Source organism: Paramormyrops kingsleyae, chromosome 20 (genome assembly GCF_048594095.1).
Source record: "Paramormyrops kingsleyae isolate MSU_618 chromosome 20, PKINGS_0.4, whole genome shotgun sequence".
In the NCBI taxonomy this organism is placed as follows: Eukaryota; Metazoa; Chordata; class Actinopteri; order Osteoglossiformes; family Mormyridae; genus Paramormyrops; species Paramormyrops kingsleyae.
The window spans coordinates 6,156,956-6,173,013 of record NC_132816.1 but is presented as its reverse complement, the minus strand read 5'-3'; the positions used below and the strand labels follow the sequence as shown (position 1 = coordinate 6,173,013).

The following is a 16,058-nucleotide window of genomic DNA, read 5'->3' as shown; positions in this document are numbered from 1 at the left end:
AGGTGTGGTGGGTGCATGGAAAGCAGAGCTGCAATTGTAGCAGGAAAGTCTGTTGATAGTAACTAACATTATATATAACCGTGGCTCCATAGTGACGTAGTGAAATTACATTCACGCTTTTTAATTTCTGCTGTTTGATAATAAAATAATTGAAGAGCAAATGTAAATGACTTTTATTTGGTATAAAAAAAATCAGACCCAGCATTTTGACTTGCAAAATCAACTTTAATGCAAATCACTTTTAAACTTTTAATCTATGTAACTATGTAGCATAACAAAAGCAGAGTACAAGTCTGACGAAACAGGAGCAATTTTACAGGTCGATCTTAACCAATCACCCGACACTTTTAATAAAAAGCAAAACACGGTTTTGTAAACCTAAATGGTAAAAAAAAAACACAATTTGTACTAGAAACACAAACTTGTTGACACCACATTTATACAATAGCAGACGATCACAGGACACAGAGGACCTTCAAAAACAGCCTTGAAACTTTGGACAAAAACATCAAGATGAATATGCTGGTCAGTGAGAACAGAGAAAGGCACTACTAGTGCCATCTCTGTAAGCGAAAATATTCACATTATCCACTGTGATATACACAAAATTACCTACAAAATAAAACTTTGCAAATATAAACTCTTAATAAATATGATTCTAGCAAAGGCTCTGTAAATGTTTAAGGGCAATTTGAAAATGATTGTCATTCCTTTCACAGCTTATTTGGCGGGTCATAGTACTTGTGTGACAAATTTATGCTAAAATGTAAACAAAACACTGACTGTTACATAAGCACACTATTCAGTTCGTTCTCTCTTATAAATACAATCTGCTTTGTTCACAGGACTGGTCTATTTTAAAGCTCTCCTGTTTTTTTTGGAGAATGGGCACAAATTCATTACCAGCACCAAATGCTGATTCATGCATTTTTTTCCTAACTTAATGGCCTAATGGTTAAAGACGCATGCTTATAATCAAAAGGTTGCTAGTTTGTATCGCTGCCTGGCAAAGTACCACTGAGGTACCCTGAACAAGGTACCGCCCCCAAGCACTGCTCCCCAGGCGCTAAATAATAGCTGCCCACCACTATATCACTTACGTTAAATGCAGAGGGCATATTTTGTTGTTGTGTGCTGTGGTGTGTCAACAATGACGATTAACCACTTCACTTTATAATGATCTGACATTATACTGTACATACAGGTGATATCTGGTCTGTTCTTTGTAAACATGTATATGTGCTACTCGTAAACACACTACATTGTAAGCCCATAAATAACAGAAAATGGATATGTGATATTGTTAAAATCAATTTAATCATTCCTTGATTATGCATTTGCGAATAAAAAAAGGAATTTATTATACAATTTTAATATGATGAAAGTTGCCATACTTATGTTGTTCTTAAAAGAACATAAGACATTTACAAACGAGAGGAGGCCATTCGGCCCATCAAGCTTGTTTGGGGAGAACTTGACTAATAGCTCAGAGTTATTAAAATCTTATCTAGCTCTGATTTAAAGGAACCCAAGGTTGTAGCTTGCACTACACTAGCAGGATAACCAAACACTGTGTAAAGAAGTGCTTTTTCAAATTCAGTTTAAAATGTTCTCCCACTAATTTCCACCTGAGGCCATGAGTTCTTGTATTCGAACTGATATTGAAGTAACTATTTGGTTGAACAGCATCCAGACCTGTTACAAAAATTTATACCAGGGTCATGTCCCCCCTTAGTCTCCTTCACTTGAGGCTGAAAAAATTCAGCTCAGCTAACCTCTCCTCATAAGACATTCCTCTAAGACCAGGAATCATTCTCGTAGCCCTACATTGCACCTTTTACAAGGCAGCAATGTCCTTCTTAAGGTATGGTGACCAAACCTGCACACAATATTCAAGGTGGGGTCTTACCAAGGAATTATATAAGTGTAACATCACCTCCCTTGACTTAAACTCCACACACCTAGAGATATAACCAAACATTCTATTGGCCTTTTTTATTGCTTCCCCACACTGGCGAGAGTGGGACATGGAAGCATCAACATACACACCGAGATCTTTCTCGTAATCAGCTACCCTTATTTCAGTGGAACCCATAAAATATCTGTACTTTATATTTCTGCTCCCTGCATAGATTACCTTACATTTATCTGTAAAATTTCATCTGCCAAGTATCAGCCCAGTTGCTAATTAAATCCAGATACCACTGTAGCGCCTGTGCCGCTAGTTCTGTATCTGCTACACCACCCACCTTGGTAATCTCTACAAATTTAACCAGTTTACTGTATATATTGTTGCCAATATCATTAATGTAAATTAGGAACAATAGTGGTCCTAAAATTGAACCCTGAGGTAACCTAAGCTGCTACAGTTCCTAAAATCCCTGCTGCTTTGAGCTTAAGCAGGAGCCGTTTGTGGGGGACAACATCAAAGACCTTGTGGAAATCTAAGTAGATCACATCGTATGCCATTTTGAGATCTTATAGCTTCCTCATAGAACTGAAGTTGATTAGTTAAACAGGAACATACTATGAAACAATAATGTTGATGTACAGCACATGACATCCATGCCTGACCATTAAGCTTCTATGCGAACATTGCTTTTTATAGACCAATTCCTACATTGGGCAAGGCCACTAAATACTAATGTGATTTGTAAAATGTCTGAATTCCAGACAAGGGGCATTTTCTCTACAAATAAAAATGTCGAGCTGAGGTAGAACACATACAGCAGTATAGCCCAGGAACTGATTCACAGTGATGAATTTCATTTGCTCCTCTTCCTGTCTTTGCATGGCTGTTTGTATAAAATGACTTTACCCATAATCCCCAGGAGGAGCACCCTTAAGGCTGCCAAATTATACGGCAAATCCTGGGCTTTGAAGAGTATGAATATAAGTGTCACGTCCCTCCATCCAGCCCTCTCATGTGCCACGCTCACCTCATTACCCAATAAGCAAGGTGACACGGTGGTATGACTATTACAAGAAACCCCACTGCTTAGCTAAATTCACACACATGGTCAAAATCAGAAGCTAATGAATAGGAACTGCCTTGTCGACAGTCCTTTTCGCCCTATATCTTACACATAGAACACAAGAAATACAATGACAATCTGAGCACTAGTAAACACAAACATATAAGAAATTCAGGCATTTTGTTGTGTTCTTTTGTGTTCTGTTGGCTCGACATAAATTTTGCTGTGTGTTTTGCAATGCTCTGGTGCATGATGGGTAGGGGGATTTAGCTGGTGTAGGTGTCGGTGTCTATTGCTCCTGGCGAATGAACCAGATCTCATTCCTGCGGCAGGACACCCCGGGGTTCTCGTAGACGGCCACCATGTAGGCGTCCCTCCGCAGACCTTCTGTGTTTTCCAGCAGCTCCCACAATTGGTTCGCCTGATTCATGATAGTTTCCTCTGTAGTTGTACCACGGAAACTCCTGCCAGGGCAGAAATTTACAGATACATTTCACCATTTGGCACTGATTTGCCATTTTGCAGTGCTGTCATTTCAGTACCTAGGATTATTTTCACAAGGGGATATTGTTTGATCCTTTACAATGCACTGTAATTTCAATTGGCTTCAATGGACATCTTTGGAACATGACCCATTTCTTATTATAGACGTCAGTCATCTTCTCTTTACCAAACATCTTTAGTAGTCTGATAAAGGCCCATTTGTAATCAGAACAGTGCCACAGACAGTCCAGTCAGGGATCACAGTACCCAGAGGCGTCAATGTCCCTCCAGCCCCACCTGGTGAAAACTCGCAGAGTGTCCCTGTGGATTATATAAATGTCAGGATCTGCAGGTTCCGGTGGGTAGTCCTGTAATGCCGCTGGCAGGTAGTAAGCAGTCACAACTTCCTTGAGAAATCCATTCCCATCCTCTAGCATCTGGAGTTCAGGTCACAATAGGCAGAGTCATACCCAGGTAAGACCCGGCATGACAGAAAGCAGATCAGAATCACTCTATCCCTCTTCTTACAAGGGAAAGCAACATAATTTTAATGATGATGCGTAGACTCATCAGTGACCTACTCCATGCACACACTCCTGAAACGTTCACAAATCCAACGTCCCTTGAAGGGTCTTATTGTGAAATGCTAGCATGTCTCAGGTTGGCCTCAGATCGATCTGCAGGGACAGGGGGAGGCTCCTACCTGTGGAATTCTCTTTGCAGATGTAGCGCATGAGTTTCATGAAACCCATGGAGATGCTCTGCTCGTACAGCTTCTCGGTCCTAGTGACGCAGGCCCACCTTCCTGGCGGGTAGATCCTCTCTTCATACACACTCTCCCCCAGCTGAGGCGACACACACACACACACACACACACACACACACACACATACACATACAGGCAGGCACCAGAAACCAGGAAGCAGCAACATACCCCAGAGAACCACCCCCATTTCATCTAAACCACTGCCAAACACTGTGCTGCCAACAGACACCTACATACCTTTTCATGCCTCGACAGGGTTACAGATGGAACCTCCTCACGTTCGTTTGCTGCCTGGTTCCTTCTTGTCATCTCCTGAATTGGTCCGATCATTTCTAATAAGTCACAATGCATAAATGCATATTCGTGCCTATTTGGAGCTCACAACTTTTAAAAAAGTGACATTTGTCTTTAAGCGACAAGTTGCTTTTAACATGTGTATGTGCATTAGGGTGGCCCTTATTTTTGAAGTATTGAAAACTCTTCCTCTGACCCTGTTATATGTTTCCAAATAATAATTAAAAAATTCTGGTAAAGTTTGAGGGCAATATACCAATTGTAACAGGTTGCTCAATGGTCAGCTAATCAGCGCTATATGACAAATAGGCCGTGTTAACCACTATAGTCACAATAATGACAATATACAGTATTATAGTGGGAATTACACTTCTGGTCTGTTCAGTATTCATATATTTCATGTAGGGTACCATAGTATAGGCCTACTTTATTGATGATCTCTGTTGGGCCTTGTCTGAGTATATTCATCATCAACCAAAGCCACAGTGAACAAACAAGGCTTACATAAATTAGTACTGAGTCTACTGACTGTATCAAAAGACCTATTTAATGTTGTATTTATACATGTACACTGTACAGTGCAAGTGAGAGTATTGATCAAATTTAGGAACCAGACATCAGCTAATTCAGCTTTGATGACAAAATGGAGGCAATTGGCAAACAGGCAATGAAAGTAAAGAAATCCAAACGTCAAAAGTCATACCTGCTATCGCCTGAAGCAGATATCACAGGTGCAAAGTTGCCTTCTAAGAAGCAAGTTTTAAGACACTTTCTGTACTGTCACATTGAAAACAAAAATCCATTAAGACAAGCTGCAAGTAATACTGTTGAGAAAGTAGAGAAATTTTGGAAGAGAGCAAGAATTCCCATTCAGCACAAGCAAGACATGATTAAGAAAGTAGAAAATCTGTACAAGACATATCAGGCTTTAAAGAAGAATGCATACAGAAGGTCTGCTAAACAAATTGAAAATGAGAAGGTATTTACTGAAGATTTTGAAGATCTTTTTGATGTGGCACATCAAGATGCACTAAATATAATGAACATCCCTGAAGATAAAGACTTCTTGATTGCCCAAAGAGAAAAAGTGTCAGGGTCAGCCCCCACTGTGGTCCTTTCGTGCCCCTTCCCCGTTTGACCAGCAGGTGGTGCTGGTCATTCCGTCCTTCACGTCAGTCCTTGTTCTCCCCTGTCTCCTGTCTGGTCTCGTGGCTTAATGTATTTAGCATGTGCTGTCTGTTTGCCCCTCGGTCCATGAGTTCCCTCTTGTCTTGTGTTCGAATCCCACCTCCTCTGTTTTTGTATTTAGCTCCCTGGTGTTTTTCTTTATGCTTAATTATTCCTGGTGTTTGCTTTGTTATTGGTTTTGGTTTTGTTTCTTGTTCCCCTGCCTTTGTTATTGCCTTTGTACCTTCCGTGTGTTGATGTATGCTTCCTTGGTTAGTGTTTAGTTTCCCTGATTTAGTAGTGTCTTTGAGTTAATTGGTTTCACCTGTGTCCTGTTTACCTAGTCTTTGTTAATCAGCCTCACCTGCCCTGTGTTAGTCATTACCCCGTGTATATTAGTTCCTGCCTTTGTTCTGTTCCCCGCTGGTTCATCGTGTCTAAACTCTTGTTCATCGTGTCGTGTCTGGTTTTCCTTTGAGTGTAGTTTACCTAGTTTGTTAGTTTTCCTTGTGTGTATTTAGTCTAGTTAATTCCTCCCTGTTTTAGTTTTGACCCCTCGTGGTCCCTTTGGTTTTGGTTAGTCGTTTGTAGTGTTTTCTGTTTTCTGTAATAAATCCCCTTGTCCTTGGAGCCGCAAGTGGGTCGTCAGCCCTTTTTCGTGCACCATGCCGCGTTCCCGTTCCCGTGCCGTCCAGAAACCTGACAAAAAGGACGTAGAGGTAGCATGACATCAGTGGACAAGGTGTTAGAGAAAAGGGAAAATATGAAAAGAGAGAGACTGGATAAAGAGGAGAAGAGAAAGTCTAAGGCAGCTGAAGAGTCTAAAAGAATGACTGAAACAATGAGCCTAGATGATAGCACCAGCTGCACCACATCTCAGTCTGAAACAGAATCAGAAACTGAGCAGACAGAACCAGTAGCTGGTTGCAGCTCTTCTGAGCCAAGAGCTAAAAGGGGTCGTAAGCAGTTTGTCACTTCTGAACTTGGAGTGTGTCTAGACCGAACAGGACTGTCAGACAGAAAAGCTATGATGGTTGTGGCTGAAACTGCAAAAAGCCTAGGATGCAACCTTGAAAACTATGCACTAAATCGTAGCACAATACAGAGACAGAGAAAAAAAATCCGCAAAGATGAAGCAGCCCGTATCCAGGAAAACTTTGACCCAGATGTGCCTCTAGTTGTTCACTGGGATGGTAAACTTCTAGAAGACCTCACAGGAACCGAAAAGGTTGATCGATTGCCAGTACTAGTGACAGGAAATGGTGCTTCTCAGTTGCTTGCTGTTCCAAAACTTCCAAACAGTAGTGGACAGGCTCAAGCTAATGCTGTTATGGATACACTAAAATCATGGAATACAGAGCAGCAAGTGTGTGGCATGTGCTTTGACACAACAAGTTCTAACACAGGACGTAAAAATGGAGCTTGTGTTCTGGTGGAGCATATTATAGGCAAGGAGCTACTGCATCTTGCATGCCGCCATCATATAATGGAGTTGATAGCAGGTGCAGCATTTACTACATGCTTTGGTCCAAGTTCTGCTCCAGAAGTTGCTATATTTAAGAGATTCAAAGCACAATGGAGTGAAATAGACAAAACCTCATATCAAGATGCAACTACTGATCCTTACACTGCAGAACATGTCAAGAATTCAAACAGGATATAGAGGAATTCATCAAAGAACAACAGCAACTATATCATGACAGAGATGACTACAAGGAGCTGTTAGAGCTAGTCTTAATCTACATTGGAGCAACTGCCACACAGCCACTGAGATTTCTTGCACCAGGTCCAGTTCATCATGCAAGGTGGATGGCCAAGGTCCTCTACACCTTCAAAATCTGGTTGTTTCGAGCACAGTTTCACCTTACAAAACGAGAAGAAAAAGCTCTTCGTGACCTCTGTCTCTTCTTCTCAAAGCTGTATATAAAGTCATGGTTCACTTGCCCTGATGCTGTCAGTGCTCCAAGAAATGATCTCTCCTTCCTCCAAGCACTGTTAAACTATGGAGATATCAATAAACCCATTTCTGACTCCACATCAAAGAAGCTGTCAAAGCATCTCTGGTATCTGTCAGAGCATCTAGTAGGGTTAGCGCTATTTGACATGAAGGTACCGAATGACACCAAGGTCCTAATGGTTGCTGCAATGAATGAAGTTCAAAGTGACAACAGTGCAAAGCAGAAAGCAGTTGTTGATCTCCACTCTGTTGCAAATATGGACCTTCAAGACTTCACAACCAAAAGCACAGTTGAACTCCTAGAAGCCTTGCAAGTTTCGAAAGAATTCTTGAGGACTCCACCATCTACATGGCTAGAAAGAGATGATTTCCAGGATGGAGCAAAAAAAGCTGCTGCTCTCTCTGTAGTGAATGATCATGCAGAAAGAGCAGTAGCCTTGGTGCAAGATTTCAACAAATCAACAAAGAATGAAGAGCAGCTGCAGTACCTGCTACAAGTGATAGCGGATCATCGGAAGCAGTACCCAAATGCCACGAAGACTGCATGTTAGAGTGAAAATTGTATATACCTTATCATATTATGTGTGTACGTGCAAACATATTATCAGCTCCCTAAACTTAGAAAATACGTTGAGGCAGGATGTTCTCCCTGTGCGTCAAAGGGTGTGAAACAGGAACCATGACCCTGGGTGCGATAGTGGGATTCTGTCAACGTGGCAAGGGGCCCACCCGGAAGAATGCAATGTTTCCTGATAACCCTTTGTGTGCAAGAAGCTTCATCAGCCTTAACAGCTTGAAAACACCCCCCAAGTAGACCCCTCCCCGCCAAGTATAAATAAAGAAGCCAAGGGACTGCCCGGGGTGACACTGAACTGAGGCGCAGATACTGTCTGTTGCATCTAAGTGAGTGGGCACCCTTGCGCAAGTAAAAGAGAGAAGCGTGTTGTCTCGTTATTTCCTGAGTCCTAGAAGTGCACGGGTAGGAGTGGTAAGCTACTGCGCTTCCTCCACCCAGACGGGCAGAGGAGGTCAAAGCTACGGCGCTTTCCTCCGTCCTCCCCCACACTGCACTAATGAAGACTTGAACTTTGCCAATTGCACATTACTGTATAATATATAATTTCTCCAATTTACACTATGTATTAACAGAGACTAATTGCGATTTGTCACTTAGTAGTTTAAAATAAATATGATTCATGTTTCTCAATTTCTCATAGCTATTGGTTTTTGTATCTGTAGAATTATTGCGTGATTGGCCAGCCTTATGTTCCTGGCCTTTGAGCAACCTGTAGAATTTGTTGAAATGTAAAAAAAATTTAGGGGAATTATTTTCAATATAAAAGGAAAGATTCTAGAGGGTCAGAGTAATAAAATTCAAACTTTTATTTTTTTCACTATATAATAAAGGCCACCCTAATGTACATACCAGAAAAAAATTAATCCAGTGTTTCTATCCAAAGCAATATATAATTAGGAAAACTGGGTCAGCTAGTTCCTGGCGTAACTGGGAGTTAAGGGCCTTGCTCAAGGGCCCAACAGGAAAATCACTTTGCCAACTACAGGATGAATGGCAACATTCCAGTGACTCCCCGCTGAGCCACACACCGCTGCCATACTGATATTGGCAAAACCATCTCAAGCAACTCAATAAATATACTGCTCATAAACTTATTATTTTTTAAATGCATTTTAGTAAGGAGCCCCATTAAACATCACGAGTAGAAAAATCCAAACTGAAATAAAAGCCAGCATTTTCCATGTTTGTTTCAAGCTCTAAGCTCAAGCCTTATTATGGGTGCTGCAGAAGCCCCCCCATCCCTCTCCGACTGGCACATTTGCATCATTCTGCCCCAGAGAGACTCTCAGCGAAATTGCTAAATGACGGCTAAATGAATAGCACCCGACACACATAAAAGGCAGGGGATCTGAGGGTAGACAAAGGAGAGGCTCGTTAAGCTTTCACCTAATTACCAATCCAGCATGAGAGCAAGGCTTTTAGGGTGCACTCATCAGAGGGATGAGAGGTGCTCATCAACAGGCACTGGAGCCATGGCAGCACCACTGGAGCCACAGCAGTACCACTGGAGCCACAGCAGTACCACTGGGGCCACGGCCAGGGGCGCCGTTAGAGATTTTGGGCCCCATGAAAGTATATCATATTAGGCCCCCCAGTCCAAACCAATCCAGTTATTTTCCTAATTTTTTAGGGCCCCTGTCACTCAGGGGCCCTTGGAATCGTCCTAGCTTTCCTCCCCCTTACGGCGCCCCTGGCCACGGCAGTACCACTGGGGCCACGGAAGCACCACTGGGGCCACGGCAGCACCATAGGAGCCATGGCAGTACCACTGGAGCCACAGAAGTACCACTGGGGCCACGGCAGCACCACTGGAGCCACAGAAGTACCACTGGGGCCACGGCAGTACCACTGGGGCCATGGCAGCACCACTGGAGCCACAGAAGTACCACTGGGGCCACGGCAGTACCACTGGGGCCATGGCAGTACCACTGGGGCCATGGCAGTACCACTGGGGCCACGGCAGCACCACTGGAGCCACAGAAGTACTACTGGGGCCATGGCAGTACCACTGGGGCCACAGAAGTACCACTGGTGCCACGGAAGCACCATAGGAGCCATGGCACTACTGGAGCCACAGAAGTACAACTGGGGCCATGGCAGTACCACTGGGGCCATGGCAGTACCACTGGGGCCACAGAAGTACCACTGGTGCCACGGAAGCACCATAGGAGCCATGGCACTACTGGAGCCACAGAAGTACAACTGGGGCCACGGCAGTACCACTGGAGCCACAGAAGTACCACTGGGGCCACGGCAGTACCACTGGAGCCACAGAAGTACCACTGGGGCCATGGCAGTACCACTGGAGCCACAGAAGTACCACTGGAGCCATGGCAGCACCACTGGGGCCACGGCAGCACCACTGGAGCCACAGAAGTACTACTGGGGCCACGGCAGCACCACTGGGGCCACGGAAGTACCACTGGGGCCACGGAAGTACCACTGGTGCCACGGCAGCACCATAGGAGCCATGGCAGTACCACTGGAGCCACAGAAGTACCACTGGGGCCACGGCAGTACCACTAGAGTCACAGAAGTACCACTGGGGCCACGGCAGTACCACTGGGGCCATGGTAGCACCACTATTCCATGTTTTATCATCTTTTTTAACTGTTCTGGATGATTTGTGACTTTCCAGTTCAGTGGGACTGGCCCTGCAATTTTAGCTGGAGTGAGTTTTGGTTAAAATGCTTTAGGTTCAAACATTATTCCCTAACAATATGTGTGTAAAGAAGAATTGGATGATGTAAGGCGAGGCCTGTACCTCGGGGGACGGAAACCTGATGCATGCTGGCCACAGCCTGCCAATGGGCATACAGCCTCTCCTCGTCATTGTCCTCCATTGGCTCAGAATTTTGTGTGACATCATCCAAATACTCATCTTCCAATTCGGCAAGATCTTCAATGGAGATTAGTGCCATTTTTTGCAGCTAAAGGACAACTGAAATACACCAGAAAGACCAGAGAGCTAATTACTATTAGTAACCATTCTTGCAGACTGCCTAAATAACATTTCACTGTGAAAATTGGCTGCTGTATGTTGAGAACAGACCAAAATATCAAAATACTGCATACTTCCAATGCAAGTTTTTCTTATTTAAATGCATTACACAAAGCTATATACCGTCATATGACAACTTATTTGAATAGACGAATCTCGGATATTCGTTTCAGAAACAGAGGAATATTACTATGAATTTCTTGTGTGGAAAAATTTGTACCCCTACATTCATTGTTATATTAACCCTCCTCTTCTCCTCTCTCTCGTCTCCCTCACACCATTCACGATTCTTTTCAAAGTTAAAGTGCAGGTTAATTTGTTTTATGTATTTTTACTTTAATATTTTTGGTCTGTGGAATGAATCATCTGAGTTTCCATTAAATCTAATGGGAAAATTCACTTTGATATACGAGTGCTTTGGATTACAAGCACGTTTCCGGAACGAATTATGCTCGCAATCCGAGGTTTTACTGTATCAGGACATTTAATATCAGCTGTAATCCTAAGGCCATGTTCTAAGCAGCTGTCATAATAAGTAACATTGTTACCCTTCTGATCTAAACACAAAGATTTAATAGAACATGAACGAGGGGAGGGGCGGCATGGTGGTGCAGTGGTTAGCACTGTTGCCTCACACCTCTGGGACTTGGGTTTGAGTCTCCGCTTGGGTCACATGTGTGTGGAGTTTGCATGTTCCCCCCCGTGTCGTCGTGGGGTTTCCTCAGGGTACTCCGGTTTCCCCCCACAGTCCAAAGACATGCTGAGGCTGATTGGCATTGCTAAATTGCCCTTAGGTGTGAGTGAATGGTGTGTGAGTGTGCCCTGCGATGGGCTGGCCCTTCATCCAGGGTTGTTCCCTGCCTCGAGCCCGTTGCTTCCGGGATAGGCTCCAGACCCCCCACGACCCAGTAGGATAAGCAGGTTGGACAATGGATGGCTGGATGGATGAACAAGGGGAGTGGCAGTCACCTCACACCACAAGGACCTGTCTATTCACAGATGTAATGTTCCCGCATCTGTATGGGTATTTGATATGATATTCTGGGGCCTGTACTACAAAGCAGCGTTACTGGCTTTTTGGGGTAACTTGTCGGATGTAAGGTAGTCTGGGCAAAATGTAAGTGAACAAATATGAAGTCCATTTAAACTGTGGTACCTTAAATCCGACAAGTTACCCTGATAAGCCAGTAACCCCACTTCATAGTACAGGCCACTGTTCTGGTTAACCAGTGGTTCAGGAATTCCCAGAGCATGCGACTGTGCATGTGCTCTGACACAGAATGGCGCTCCATTAACACGGGTTCATAAAACTATACTTAGTTTAACTCTCTCAGTATTAGTATTTAATATTAATACTACTATTTAGTAGAGGTTGTCATGCCCCGCTCCGTCCGATCCTAATGTGTGCCACGCCCCCTCGTTAACCTCATGTGGAATCCCAGTGTTTTACAGCTGTTTCGGATTGTTGTCATTAGTTCAGTGTATTTAGTCCGCGTTCCTGTTTGTATCCCCAGTCCGGTCATTGACGTTGTGATGTTACGTTGTACTGTTCTGTTGTACTGTTCTGTTGTACTGTTCTGTTGTACTGTTCTGTTGTACTGTTCTCTGTGTTTTGGATTAAACGCCGTATTCCCCGATCCCTGGCTTCCGTTCGCCTGCTTCCCCGCTCTGTGCTACACTCGCCATAACAGAGGTATTAGTTTCAGTATCTTCAAACATTTACAGCTAAATCTGTGTTTATATGACTAAATCTGTCTTTATATGACATTTCCTTCATTATTTAACTTATTCTGTAGTACAGCAAAAGGGAACGTGGTTTGACTGATGCACCCTATTAAAATAACTGAATCGTGAAGTAATTGGAGTGGTGGCCCCTTCTTATTCAGTCGGTCTAGTCAGTGAAGGCTGTTAATCCTTCAAGCAGTTGCACAATTATAAGGGCTTGGCTATTCCTGGTACAGACATCTTGGAGCTACAAGTGACTAATTATGATGGGGGAACAAATTCATGAAGAACACAAACACCAACAGACCATCACGTCTCCCAGCTGGAGGTCAGTCAGAAGCAGAGGTACGTGGGGCAGCAACTGGATAAATACATTAAATATCCCGAGATGATATATGCCTTAAAACATAACATGATCTTCATGTCAACACTTAAGTAAATCTGGAATTAAGTCCATCCCAAACCAGAATCCAAACTTTTGCTGCAGATACTTATTAAGCCTGTATATATGTTTTCTATTGATATCTTATTTAATACCTTAGTAATGTTCTTTTATCAAAATGTTTTATACTGTATGTCTTACATTATTCAAAGTAAATTGCAGGTGAAGTTGTGAAGAGAAAGTCTGCAATAAAATTCAAAATTTGGAAAAAAGATTTCAATAGCTTTTGATGGAAAAGAAGGCTATAAAAATCAACACAATACATTTATATATGCAAATATATCCCCTCAAAATATATCCCTCATAGTCAGGTAGCTACTACGAGGAAAAGGCATTGTATAATTTCACAAAACACATTTTATTTTTCAAAAGTCAGAAAAAGAGCGTTTTTTTTCTTTTCACTAGTAGATTGATCACACAGCATGGTAGTTGACGTTTTCATAAAATACCCCGTGAGAGTGTCTTTATTCTCAAGACCACTCGTTATTTTCATTAGCTCCGACGCTTCTATGAAAACTAAAAAAAAGCCTGAAAATGTTAGGATGCGCGCCTCTGAAATAATAAACTGCAAAATTGGATTTCTAAAAATCATACCGTGGCTTTTCAGGATTACACGACTCAATTCTATTACCCAGATAGTTTTATACAAGTATTGGCCTATTATTCATACACTGTTCAGACTGATGCATATTTATAAACAGGGGTGCCGGTGTTCTGTCATAAAATACTTTTTGGGGTTAGGGTTAGGGTTAAGGTAAGGGTTTTGGGGGGTTAGAGTTAGGGTAAGAGTTATAATAAAATAATTTGCTTTTCAGTCTTATTTAATAATAGAAAAATAATGCGCTTGTACGTTTTTTATAATTATTTTTTCCCACATATCTGTGTAAGACATTCGATAAATTCTGAAAACCAGCGGTAAAACCCAATTTCCTTGAAACCCACAATTAACATTTTTAATTTCTCCAGGATAATTTTCCGGAGCCTAACGCTTCAGATGGATGCTGCTTTTTCTCAAGTGCCTCTTAAACACTGTTTATCAACATAACAAAATGTAACGACTTAAGGCGTCTATCAGTACCGCAGACACACAGCAGACAAAACCCAATGCAACATACTCGTATCAAACTGCGTTTACTTCAAACTGAACATATGCTCCTTTATTGTTTTTATTATTAAACGGTGGTCACGATGTCGCAATGGATGCGACACTAAAATACATTTTTTAATTGTTTAAAAACTAATTATATGTGTAAAGAAAAACTTTACAACAAATACAACGCAAAGTTATAACATCAAAAACTGTCGTTTAAGAATAATCGTATCTAAACAGCAAATGTTTTGTAGGACAGCCAGTTTAAATAAATATCCTGCCTCAGCCTCATTCATTAGAAGCAATATTGAAAAGTAGGTCAGCTTCTTTGCTGGCGGGACACAATTAAGGCGACGCACTCAGCGATAAATAATACATTGCGCTCTGAAAATAATAGCAAAAACTCTGCACTGTAGTAACAGCCTACAAACAAATTATTATATTTAGGGACAATAACCCAGATAGTGGTTGTTACAATATATTGCATGCTGCAGTAATCCTGGAGTTGTAACACTTTAATAATTTATATGCATGAAAATAAATTCTCCGTAGTCATTATTTACAGTTGCGCCGTTATTGTAAAACGCCACTATTTATTTAATATAAATTATTCTGTGACAGAAAAGTCTCATAAAGACGGATCTGCCAAGGTACCAAATGCAAAATCATAATACATACCGGCGTAAAGCGCAGCGCTTGCTTGCTTATCGCGGTGGAGTCGCTCTTCTGTAAACGCAGAGAACGCAGGAGGCTTCAGGGGGTCACGTGGCACGACAGACGCCGAGGTAAACAGTAAGTTCCTACTTACAGGTGTTCGCAAACACTCTAATACCACATATATTAAATACGTCCCTTTTGCTGTGAGTATTTGACTAAACGGATATCTTGAAATAATCACAAAAAGAATAATAAAGATACAGCAAAACGCTTAATAGGTTAATCCATCCATCCTTATAACCTTCTGACGGGTTATACTGCTTAGGGTCGCACGGGGGCGCTGCAGCCTGGCGCACGGTATTAAGCAGGGGTACATGCAGGATGGGTTTCATTAAACAAGGTTAGCTGAAGCACCTTTTTAGCAGAGGCCCCTGGACATCAGCACGGGTAAGCCTGTGCATTGAAGCACCCCTGACAATACCTGTATTTACTGAGTAACATTTCCTGCCTTCATCATCATAGGCCTTTTTCATCAAGAGTAGCTGTTTAAAAAATGTGTGTACAGATTAAAGAACTATTTATATAAAATACATTTACTAAGACAGATTATATTCAACTTCAAAGCGGTTCTTTTATTTCAGAAACACCACTAGGGCATCTGCAAAATTGTGGTTGCGGTGTCTATCGGGTATTTTCCCCGGACGTTCTTTTTGCACTAACTGATTAGAAATGTTCTCATGGAAATAGACTGGGCTGGTTTCACATAGATTAGTTTTGTTATTTTCTGCTAGAATCCTATAGAATGCAATACACGGAAAATTGGGATGTCAGGTACTGTAGTAAACCAATAATCACCAACTGAAATACACAAAAATGCAACAGAATCCAGTTGTATTTAATCACTGGGGGGCTGCAGTGTGGTGC

General features: G+C 42.2%; 1 protein-coding gene across 1 annotated transcript; it reads right to left on the bottom strand.

Moving 5' to 3' along the window:
* Positions 1 to 281: 281 nt before the first annotated feature.
* On the bottom strand, positions 282 to 15,195 carry soul4 (heme-binding protein soul4). Its single transcript, XM_072703898.1, is given in 7 exon segments — positions 282 to 3,439; positions 3,756 to 3,904; positions 3,906 to 3,935; positions 4,157 to 4,303; positions 4,462 to 4,556; positions 10,984 to 11,160; positions 15,156 to 15,195. Coding segments are annotated over 6 exon segments (753 nt in total). The 5' UTR covers positions 11,141 to 11,160; positions 15,156 to 15,195; the 3' UTR covers positions 282 to 3,264.
* Between the last annotated feature and the right edge of the window lie 863 nt (positions 15,196 to 16,058).